General features: G+C 47.6%; 1 protein-coding gene and 1 long non-coding RNA gene across 3 annotated transcripts; both read right to left on the reverse strand.

The window, feature by feature from the left end:
- Positions 1 to 518: 518 nt before the first annotated feature.
- Positions 519 to 2,314, reverse strand: LOC9271082 (uncharacterized). Its single transcript, XR_010740282.1, has 2 exons — positions 1,418 to 2,314; positions 519 to 1,000 (listed from the first exon to the last, which is right to left on the reverse strand). It is a non-coding gene; the product is annotated as an uncharacterized lncRNA (long non-coding RNA).
- Positions 2,315 to 4,061: 1,747 nt separating this feature from the next.
- Positions 4,062 to 8,068, reverse strand: LOC4332840 (probable nucleolar protein 5-2). 2 transcript variants are annotated; one of them, XM_015775273.3, is made up of 10 exons: positions 7,885 to 8,068; positions 7,661 to 7,763; positions 7,517 to 7,558; positions 6,791 to 6,970; positions 6,553 to 6,717; positions 6,070 to 6,270; positions 5,681 to 5,980; positions 5,143 to 5,343; positions 4,928 to 5,062; positions 4,062 to 4,700 (listed from the first exon to the last, which is right to left on the reverse strand). In XM_015775273.3, exons 2-10 carry the CDS (start codon positions 7,736 to 7,738, stop codon positions 4,296 to 4,298), a joined length of 1,707 nt encoding a protein of 568 aa, XP_015630759.1. In that variant the 5' UTR covers positions 7,739 to 7,763; positions 7,885 to 8,068; the 3' UTR covers positions 4,062 to 4,295. The 2 variants fall into 2 exon arrangements, with proteins under 2 accessions (XP_015630759.1, XP_015630758.1); XM_015775272.3 differs by having other exon boundaries at positions 7,661 to 7,766.
- Positions 8,069 to 9,686: the final 1,618 nt, after the last annotated feature.

Raw genomic sequence — 9,686 nt, forward strand, 5'->3', positions numbered from 1 at the left:
AACTTCGTCGATATTAGAGTCATGTAGCGAATCTACTTACTATTAAAGTAACCGCTGAGATAGGACTCTTAACACAACGAATTAGATAGGTCCTCCCAGTACGTAGTACATAACAAATCCAAACAAGAAGTTGTCTAGATTCATTGTATTAGAAATCTTATCTCAAGCTCGGTTGCTTTATTTTGGATGATAAGGGTAATAACTTTCATATGGACAGTGACAGTTCACGCATGGGATGCTTAACAAGTTGAACCTACTGTTGTACTCTAAAGCCTAAAAGGCAGTAGCTTTTTCTAAAATTGTTGTACGGAGGGGGACTTCTGCACTACAATAGAAAGTTGTTATAGCTAAAAAAGGCAAAACACAATCGAGTTCACTGATGCACGTTAATGATAAAGATTTAGTTAGTGGTGTACTGATCTAATGCACATCAATGATAAGATTTAGTTAGTGGTGTACTGTATTTCCCGGGTTTGGTTTGGTTACATAACATGTGCTTAAGTTGCTGTCCTGCAAGCTTCTTTTTGAAACATAAGGCGGAACTTCGTTCCACTTTTATATTTAGAAGAAGAGAATTGACCCAGTTTATAAGGATAACCGGACCCGAAAACCATACATCCGCATGGTTAATTACAGGAAAACCGGCTAAAACCCACCGCTACACTACTAACCATGATGGCGGAGCCCAAATGCAGGACGTCGTCGCCAAGCTAAACACAAAAGCCACCCAACAGCTCCCACACCGCAGAAGAGGTGTTATCGTTGCCGAGCTAGCCGCCCAAGCGACCCAGCAGCGCCGACTTCACAACCACAGCGACACTAAAGCCATGAAAGTCGCCAAAGCAAAAAGCAGCTCCGACATCCAACAATGGACATCAGCCAAGCCACCGAGGAGCCACTTCCTTTACACGGCCAGCACCACAACTCCTAGGAAGAGACTGCAACATGTCATCGTTGCCAGGCGTCACCGCACCCCATCAGCGAGTAGCTCCGACTTCATCTGCAGAAACAACCAAAGAGCGTGACACCCACCACGAGAAACAAAGCGGACCCAAGAAGGCGAAGGCCTCGCCGAACACAATGTATGAGAGCTTTTGAACCGAAAAGGACCATCAACAGTCGTCAATGTGTTGGAACTTCTCCGAAGCGACGCCCCAAAGGAGGACACGACGTCGTAACTCCGCCGCCGCCGCTCGTCCGAAGCCGGAACAAGGTTTTCACCTGGAGATTTGTGGGGGATATGAAAGAAACGCCATGACAACGCCTCCAAGAAGGAAAACGGCGCCCACGGGCGCCGTCGTCGTCGAACCGGCCAAAGGCACGGCAAGGCTTTCGCCGACGTCTTCGTATCACCCACACAAGCACCCCCACAATGACGGCCACAGAATAGTCCATGACGTCTCACAAGCATTCATACCTCGACCATAACGGCAAAGACAGGCCCTCCGGCGCGGAGGCGACGGAACTGGTCGCGGACGGCCAGATCCAGCCAGGGCGGCGCAAGCCGGCTCGACATCCGCGCCGCTGCAGCTCCGTCGTCGTCGCAACCACCACGCCGCCACAGCCTCTATCGCCACCGCTGTGACCCCGCGCGGACGGACGCCGACGCCGACGCCGCGACCGGCGCGAGCGAGCCGCCGCTGCCCGCCCACCGTGACGCCGCCCCTGCCTGCCACCATCTCCGCGTCGTCTCCAGCCCCGTTGCTGACCTCCCGTCAACACCGCGACCTCGGCGCAAGCCGCTGCTGCCCACCGCGAAGCCACCCCTGCCTGCCACCGGTCTTCGCACCCTCTCCAGCCCCGACGTTAACCTCTCCCCCGCCGCTAGCCGCCACCTCCCAGCGCCTCGCCCGGCCCGGATCTGGACGGGAACCTGGGCCGCCGGTGACGGGAGCGTCACCGGCCTGCGCGCGAACGTCGTCCTCCTCGCACGTCGCCACTTCCGCCGCCTCTTCCGCGCTCCTCGTTGAGCGTGCGCCTCCTTCCTGTCGCCACCGGCTGAGACGCCCGATCCAGCCGTGTGGGGACCGGATCCGGTCCTACCGACGCCGGATCTGGCCGCCGGCGACCGCTGCACCCGCGAGACCTCTCTCCGGTCATGGCATCGCCCCAGCCGCCGCGCCTGCGAGAGGAGGTAGGGAGCCTCGCCGCCGCTGTCATTGCGTCCCCCCGGCTTTGCCGGCGGGCGCTCGAGCGGCGGCAAGGTGGAGGGGAGAAGAGGAAGAGGTTGGCGGCGGCGCGCTCGTCTGGTCGCCGCCCGTGCCGCCCTGGGGCTGAGCGGCACGAGGGCCTTCTCTTAATTAGATTATTTCACGGAAATTTTTCTCCTGCAAGCTTCGACTCCTTCGAAATACAGCAATAGGAAATACAGAAATAAAGTATCGTATTGGTCGAAGCCTATAGGAAAATTTGGTAAAAGACATGTTTAGCTACTGCATATGAGAATCATAGGAATTTTGATTCAGACGATTAAAATAGACAAAATATATCAGAGCAATTCCAATAACATAGCTTTGCTATTAGCTCCAATAATATCCACATCAAGCATTTAAGTTAACTAGTAAGAGTAGTATATATACAATAGATAGCTACTCCATCCGTCCCAAAATATAAGCATTTTAAGAGTTGGATACGGTTATTAAGAAAGTAGTTAGAAGTAAATGGTGGAGGGTTGTGATTGATTGAGTAGTGGAGGTAGGTGGAGAGTTGTGATTGGTTGGGAAAAAAATGTTGGTGGAGAAGTAGTTATATTTTAGGACAAATCTTGTATTAGATCATCTACACACGTATCCGTATGCATTCATTTTTTTTATTTTTCTTTTAGTCTGTTTTTTTTCGGGTCATGCTTATCCTGTCCACTCGTTCTTTTCGAGAAGGAAGCAGTAGCCCAATGAAAACCATGCTGCTACTAGTCTTTGATCAAATGTCTGAAATACTTCAAAAAGTGGATGAATGGGAGAAATTTTGAAACATATTCTTGTAGTCCAACGAGCTTCACAGAACTATATTATTTTATAGGATTTCAATCCTTTAAAATTCCTATAAAATTCCATGGTCATAAGAGCATCCCTAGCAGCTCATCTATATTCTATCCTCCATATGCCTATTTGAATGGTCCTACAAAAAAAAATTCTCACTTCATATTTATTTTTACTCCAACAGATCATTCATATTACATCATCTATCCTATATTTTACTATTATCTTTCAACTGCCATCTATTTTATATTAACTCTTCTCTTCTCTCTTCTACTCATTTCTCAACTCTTCTCCTCTCTCGCCGAATCCCCTTCACCTCCACCACCCACCGCCGCCGCCATGGCCTCCGACCTGCTTGCGCCGGAGCACCAGGTGGCGGGGCACTGCGCGTCCACCGACAAGCTGGCAGGCGGGCAAGGGGCGGCGGCAAACGACCGGAGGCGGGCGGAGGAGCCGCGGAGGAGGCAGGCGGCGGCGAGCGGGCGGCGGTGTCAGGCGAGCGGCGGGGACGGCGGCACGGGCGGCTAGATCCAGGTCTCCTCCCCTCCGCTCCCCTCCCCTCCGTTGGCCGACGGCGGTCGAACGATCCCCTCCGCTCCCCTCCCCTCCGTTGGCCGACGGCGGTCAAACGGCGAAGGTAGCCACCGGTACGTCCTCTCTTCTCTCTTCCTTCACCCTTCATGCTCGATCCAAATGGGGGCAGGAGAACCGGATGAGAGCGGGCGTTTGGGGATGGCGTGAGGAGAAGCGCCAAATTTGGCACTTCTCTCTCCGTGTTTGGCGATCCGCCAATTTTGGCGCATCTGATGGAGCCTCTGCTAGAGCGATGTTTTTCCCCTCCATGCACCAAAAACGGGATGGTGGCTCTAAGGAACTCAAAAGTTGAGCCACCTATAGCGCATCATGCATACTAGACGGTACTGCCTTGGCCAGCAATCTACAGTCTTAACAGATATACAGGAAATACCAAAGACCACTTCAAATTCAGAAGAAAGAACATGAACTTCACTGTAGGGAAGTAAGAACCTGAAAGACCTTAACAGCCATTGCAATATTGCACGAACAAGACCCTCCCGGCCAAAAGGACCAAAAATTTCAGTTCACATAGAACGAGCAAGCACGACATGTTTCCCTATTCCAAAATTTAGTACTACTAGGTGCTTCAATACAGTTCCACTAGTAAACAAGTCTCAAGTCTCAACAGTGGTGCCTATACTATGGCTAACAGGCATGGAACAGACCCGGCATGTTCCATTTTACAGAACAGCGAGTTTTCAACCCAATGCTACCCAAGATTGTCTTTCTCCAGTGTATCCCTCATTCATCACCATGCTTTTTCTTCTTTTTCTTTTTGTCTTTCTTACCAGACGCTTCGGTTTCCATGGCAACATCCTTAGCATCTTGTGAATCAGATTTCTTCTTTTTCTTCTTCTCCTTCTTCTCACCTTCAGCGGTGGCTACAGGTGGCTCCTCGCTCTCCTTGGACTTCTTTTTCTTTTTCTTGCCGCCATCAGCATCGGCCACAGGAGAATCCTCGCTATCTTTGGACTTTTTTTTCTTCTTTTTCTTCTGACCCTCTTGGTCACCATCCTCTTGAATGGTTTCCTCTGCACCTGCAGGCTCCGCCTCTTGATGTTTCCTCTTCTTTGAAGCACCTTCAGGCTTCTTTGGTGTTTCTTCAGTGGATTGTCCAAGTACCAGATCAGCCGCAGGATTGTATGTCTGACAAATTCAGGTGCCATAATCAGGTTGAGATGAATTCTGAATTAGATGTTTGCCCAAGTAAAAGTAAGCAAAATACACAAGACAGCTTTTACAGTGACTGGACAAAACGTTAGGTGCAACGCAGTCTCGAAAATTAGTAAGTTTCTTGAAGAGTGGCCAAGATTAACAGAAAACATTAAGCTTCCTCAATATATTTTCAAGACAAAAATCAAGATACTACCTACCTTGGCAGGAGTGATTAAAGCCCCAGCACCCTTCTTCCGGTCCTTTTCATACACTTCTATCTTGGGCTTTCCCTTAGTAGAACCTGCAGACCTGCCAAGTTCTTTACCCTCAAGAACCCGAAGCCGTGTCTCAAGCTGCCCAAATGGATCTCATGTCAATCCAAGGAGTCAGACAATATTATGGATAAAGAAAAGGTATTTCAGAAAGTACATACCTTGACTCGACTCTCAAGACCAATGGAGTTATCTTCACCATCACCAAGGGCATCATACCGAATGGCAAGAGCAGTTTTTGCAGCAAGAGAACGAGAAATCTTCCCCTTGTGCTTTGGAGCTGCTTGACCAATTAAGGATGCATGGTAGATGAGACCATACTTTGGCGTAGCATGCTTTGTCTTTAGAGCTCTGAACAAAGCCTGGAGGGAAAGATTGTGTTACTTATTATTTTTGTGGGAAACAAATTATAATACACCGCAAAAAGCTACTCCCTCCGTCCCATAATATAGCAACCTAGTACAGGATGGGGGCATATCCTAGCATTAGGGACCAAGTACAGGATGTGTGAAACATATTATCTCCCAGACATAGACTGAAATATAAGATCAAACAAAGTAAAATCACAAACACCACACATGAAGCATCCTTTCCCCATGTTACTAGAAAACAAACCCATACTTCCATTTACCTATTTTGCATCAAGTAATCTGAGTGGAAAATGGTTAAATCTTTCAAGAATAACAAATAGCAACTGACCTTCTCTGCACCAAGTATCTGAATTGTGCTGCCAGGCTGCTTGGCCAGATTTACCAAACTGCCGCCATGTGCAATAAGTCGAGCACCAACCAATTCGCCAACAAGTGCAGTCAAATTTGGTGCGATAGTGTTCATCCTGCTTCTCAGATAATCAAACAGCTGGGCTCTGTACTCAGAAAGAGCCAACACCTGATCACACAGCTCCCTGATATTTAGCAAGTCAAGTTCACTAACTTCTGTTCCCATGGATATTACTGCCGCCTCTTTTAGCTGTGCTTCAACCTCATCATCTGAAAGTATCTGAAAATAGCATTTGCTTCTTAATAAAGAACCAGTTGTGGTGGATACTCACGGCCATTACATTCTGATCACAAATGTGCAGAATTTACCTCAGAGAAATCAAGGCTTTCTGCGTTAGTCCGATCACCCATCATCTTCACAACTTTTGCGTACTGTATGTTATCAGCTACAATTTTAGTGAGCTCTGGAAAGTGCCACCCATACCATTCACGAACCCTCATGGCATAAGTGTTAAGCTCCTTGTCAAGATCATCCAATAAGCCAATGGCCTGAATGATCATAGTATCAACCTGTATAATCAGAAACAATATAGTGTTTACCTCAGTTACCGTCCCATGAAGGGGTTATGTACAAATTAAAAATAGTAAGACCTCTTGTATATCCATTTGATGCTGAACTAAATAATTGCAGGTGCGAGTTATTCGTTATAAAGTTAACAGAAACATAAGAGTAACAAATTGAGCATGAAAACTAACAAAAGGAAAATGATTGAATCATATGACTCAGAGCCAGGGAGAAGTACTGAATAACATGTTCAATAAAAGCGAACGGTAGGATAAATAAAAGCTCACCTTTTCAGGACTGAACTTCAGCTTATATCTAGACAAACTGTGGGACAAGCCAAGGCTCATTGGACCAAGGTCTTGTGCACCCAAACCAGAGATAAGTTCAGTGAGCTGGTTTCTTAACCCTCTCATGAGCTCCATCACAGCACTATTATGAAGGCAGTCAATTTTCTGCAAAAGCACGTCAAATTATAAGCATGATTGGTTGTTCTACATAAACAAAACAACCAGGAGCCTAACTAACCAGCTTCTCCTTTATAGCATTTCCAAGTTTAGAGTCAGCCACAGCTAATGTTTCACCCTCACAGTGCTTCTGCAAGAACTTGCGCAAACCCTTGGTAGGCTTGCTGTCAATAATGAGGGTTGCAGCAGAAAGGGCATCAGATGTGTTCTCAAACTTGTTGAAAGCCTTCAGCTCAACCACCTAAATATAGTTGATTTGTTTTGTCAGGAAAGAAAATCAACTGAAAAGAACAAAATAAATAGCAGTAATAGGAACAAATGGATAGACTCATTGCAATTCGGCGTAAAGTAACATGACTTCTGTACATGACAATGTTCTCCACATAATGTCATAAACTCAATGTGCACAAATTTATTTGTCGAATCAATCTATAGACATCGGACGGACAGAATATGTGCACAATAGGAGGCAAACTAAACCATTACATCTCTCTCCCCTGATAACCATAACACATTGGAAAGGAAATTACAGTTCAGAACATGGTAGGATTAGTCAGTTTTTTTTTGTTTCTCGAAAACCACTTTGCATCTATCAAAATCATATCCCCAATTAGCAAGGCAAAATCAGCTAAGCTAAAACATATGTAGTACTCACCAACCTACAGAAGCCATTGGTCCTTGTGCTAATTTAACTGACTCCATCGACATGTGTCAAATCATGCATTAACGCTCTTAATAAACAAAAAAAAAGAGAAAATTTTGTGCTGTAAGGAAGAAAAGCACAAACCTTTCTCGCCGAGTCAGACGTCGTGAACTCCTTCCATAAATCCTAAAAAAAACAACACAAAATGCGTTAGCACGATTAGTCCACTTAACACTCCATAGAAAGTCAAACCAACAGCTGAAGCGGCGGCGGCGGCGGAAGACTCACCTCGACCTTGTCGAGCTTCCCCTCGTCGAGCACCTTGAAGAGGGCGAACCCCGCGGGCGTCTCGAACAGCACCAGCATCTCTCTCACCGCCCGTGTCCCGCAACTACTCGATAACCCCCCCCCCCCCCACCAAATCAAAACCCCAACCTCAAACCTCCACGCTCAAACCGAGCAGCAGCAGCAGCAAAAAAAAAAAAAAAAAAAAAAGGATGGCGCGCGCAAACCTTGGGTCGATTCGATTCGACGACGGGAGAGGAAAGCGCGAAGCGTACGTTCCCGGCTGCGGTGAGACGGGGATGGAGGGGAGATGGCACCGCCGCCGCCGCCGCCGCGGCGAGGGTTTAGCGCGAGGAGTTCGGCTGCGGCGAGGCGGGGGAGAGGGGAGAGGGAGAGAGCCGGCGCCGCAAGGGTTTTAGGGCTTAGGCTTTGGGGAAATTTATAGTGGAGAGTAGTTGAGAACTGGGGGCCCATCTCGCCGTTGGTTTGGTGGGGCGGAGATCGTCAGCCGTTGGATGGCTTATTAGGTCGGGGACTCAGGGTTGCAATCCGTTTGATTATTATGGAGACAGCTGTATTGCAAAAATGGGGAACATGTGACGGGTGGGCAAAAGTGACCACAAACAGAAAACCAGTGGAAATGATCGATGCCGAAATTTTCGGTGAGAAATTCGACCAGGTTTTTCCACTAACTGAAACTATTAAGGTTAATTCGGTCATCGCTCTCAGTTAATTGAATGACCGAATTTAACCGAAATTAGAGGGGAAAGCCTAAATAGTAAGAGTATCTTAGTCTTGATGGCTTGGTCATAAGTTGAAAGTTAAAATTGCTAGATTAAGAACAACGTTTTGTGTTGCCCGGTGAAACCTTTGCCGACAACTTCCTTAGCCTACCCCTTTCCATACACAAACCAACGAAGGCAAAGATTCAGCTAATGATGAACAAACTCCAAGCACTTACGGGGTGGAAACCCAAGATGTTATTTCGAGATGCTCGCATTGCGTTGATCAATCACTTTCTTATGGCGCTTTCCCTCTACTTCATGTCAGTCCTTGAGCTTCTAGCCTGGCAATTAAGGAGATTGAGAAGAAGTACAAAAGGTTCATTTGGAAGGGTGATGCATAAGCTTTCGATGAAACTTGCCTGGTGGCACAAGAGAAGTTATACTTGTCGATAGAGTGTGATGGTCAGAGCGTCTAGAATCTATTGACGCATGGGAGTCGTGTGGCACGCTAGGTGGTGTTGGATGCGTCAAACATTGTCCAATCGCCCATGGGTTGCACTAGCGTCACCGCCAAAGGTTACTCACCTTCTCGCGGCGGGGTCAAATTTGATCCTCAGGAAACGAAGACTTGCATCCGTTTGGAAGGATCGTTGGTTGCCCAAGGGCAGCTCAATCGAGAGTTGGACACCTATTCTCACCTCCTTTGTCAAGAAACAGGAGGCCGCACAGTGGCATTCGTGCTCTAGGACCATGCATGGTTTGCTGATATCAAAAGCGAGTTGTCCTTTCAGGTACTCGTGGAGTGCTTCAAGGTTTCGATATGAACGCGGAGGTGGTGTTGGAGCCCAGCACTCTTGATTCCCTTCCTATGGGCAGTAACGATAAATGGCGAATTCTCGGGCAAATCGGGCTATCCGATGCTTTATTGTGGGCGAACTATGTGTGCACTGGGCAAGATCATCTGGAACTGGAAGGCCTGAGCCCGAAGCGATGCAAAGTTTTCATGTTCCTCACTATGCGTGGAGCTTGCCTCACCACCGACAATTTGCAGTGACACGGGTGGCATGTCACTTGGCAAACTGCTACTTTCTCTATGGCAGAGAGTTAGAATCATGTGCACACATCTTCCACAATTGTGAGTTTACAGCGCATGTGTGGGAGCGGGTGTGAAGCCGTCTTGGCTTTCCTTGCCCGCCGCCTTCTCCTAACCTATCCGATTGGTCGATTGAGGCATGGAAGAAGATTGGCAAAACAAGACCGAATAATCCTTCAATACGGATGTAAATTCAGTAACTTGGCTCATT

The sequence above is a fragment of the Oryza sativa genome, chromosome 3, assembly GCF_034140825.1.
Source record: "Oryza sativa Japonica Group chromosome 3, ASM3414082v1".
Taxonomy (NCBI): domain Eukaryota; kingdom Viridiplantae; phylum Streptophyta; class Magnoliopsida; order Poales; family Poaceae; genus Oryza; species Oryza sativa.